This window comes from Eschscholzia californica, unplaced genomic scaffold (genome assembly GCF_041429995.1).
Source record: "Eschscholzia californica isolate CP2 unplaced genomic scaffold, dmEscCali1.0.p SCAF_5, whole genome shotgun sequence".
Classification (NCBI taxonomy): Eukaryota; Viridiplantae; Streptophyta; class Magnoliopsida; order Ranunculales; family Papaveraceae; genus Eschscholzia; species Eschscholzia californica.
Window position 1 is genome coordinate 53,022,832 of NW_028238472.1, and position 1,540 is coordinate 53,024,371.

The following is a 1,540-nucleotide window of genomic DNA, read 5'->3' on the forward strand; positions in this document are numbered from 1 at the left end:
ATCCATTTTAGGAGCTATCCACCTATCACCTTCAAGAACACATAAACCCTTTTCTCTCTCTCCCTCTCTCTAAACTCTCCACTTTCTCTTTGTAACTCTCTCCCTTGCTCTGTTTTATCTCTCTGTTTCAATTTAACACAAAATTCAAATGGAAGCACCAGAATACTTCCATGGAACTTACTACCCCACCGGAATTCAACAATGCACACCGGAAAATAGACACACCAACGATTTCATTGTTGAAGATTTCTTCAATTTCGCTAACGACGATCCAGTACTCACCACCTGTGATGGAAATTTAGATGATCTCACCGGAAATTCCACCGATTCTTCCATTATTCACGATAGTTGTAACTCTTCATTTTCCAACTACGATCCTAATAATTTTTCGAACGATTTACGCAAATTCCCCGAAACCCAATTCTCTAATGACCTTTTTGTTCCGGTAAGTTCACTAATTGAATCAAAATTATGTCAAATTTGATTTCAATTTTGGTATTTTACTCTAATTTGATTGTTTTTTTTTCTTCGATGAACAGAATGAGGATATAGCTGAATTAGAATGGCTATCGAATATCGTGGAAGAATCATTTTCAACCGAAGATTTGCAAAAACTTCAATTGATTTCAGGAATGCAAGCAAGAACAAACAAAGATCAAGACCCAGAAAACAGAGAATTTCAATTTCAACAATCGGAAAAGAATTCAACATTTCTACCGGAAATTTCTGTTCCCGGTAAAGCTAGAAGCAAAAGAAACAGAGCAGCTCCATGTAATTGGTCATCTCGTCTTGTCGTTTTATCTCCGACTACAACAACAACTACGACGACATCATCGTCATCGGAATCCGAGACACATTCGAAATTTGCCGGCAAAACTCTGCCGAAGAAGAAAGAATTAGTAATTTCCGATCACCAGAGTGATGGTCGGAAATGTCTTCATTGTGCAACTGATAAAACACCACAATGGAGAACTGGGCCCATGGGCCCAAAAACATTGTGTAATGCTTGTGGTGTAAGGTATAAATCGGGCCGGTTAGTACCCGAATATCGACCCGCTGCTAGTCCAACTTTTGTTCTTGCCCAACATTCTAATTCTCATAGGAAAGTTCTAGAACTTCGAAGACAGAAAGAAATGCAGAGTTCGGTTCATCTTCATCATCTTCATCACCATCACCAGCAACAATATATTCATCAAACTCCGATGTTTGATGATTCGAATTGTGATGAATATTTAATTCATCATCAAGTTGGACCAGATTTTAGGCAGCTAATCTAATGATTTTTGGTAATTAATTAAGGAGCCAAGTTATAATTAATCATGAATTAGGTGAAATTAGTTTGAACCTTTAGGTATTAGTTAATGAAATTTCTTTATAGATAATTTCATTCAATTTTACTCTTTAATTTCATCTAGTTGTATTCCTTTTTATTTTTCTTCTTTTTGGTTAAATTTGTAGGTTTAATGGTAGTAATCAGACTGTGATGTTTTGTTTATTTTCAAGTTTTTGGCTAAAATTCAATAGCTAATCTTTTTTGCAA

The 1,540-nt window shown here is 35.7% G+C and overlaps 1 protein-coding gene across 1 annotated transcript; it reads left to right on the top strand.

Moving 5' to 3' along the window:
- On the top strand, nt 1-1,540 carry LOC147540583 (GATA transcription factor 12-like). The gene is made up of 2 exons (XM_086641543.1): nt 1-445; nt 540-1,540. The coding sequence occupies exons 1-2, from the start codon at nt 149-151 to the stop codon at nt 1,275-1,277; spliced, it is 1,035 nt and encodes a 344-aa protein (XP_086497669.1). The 5' UTR covers nt 1-148; the 3' UTR covers nt 1,278-1,540.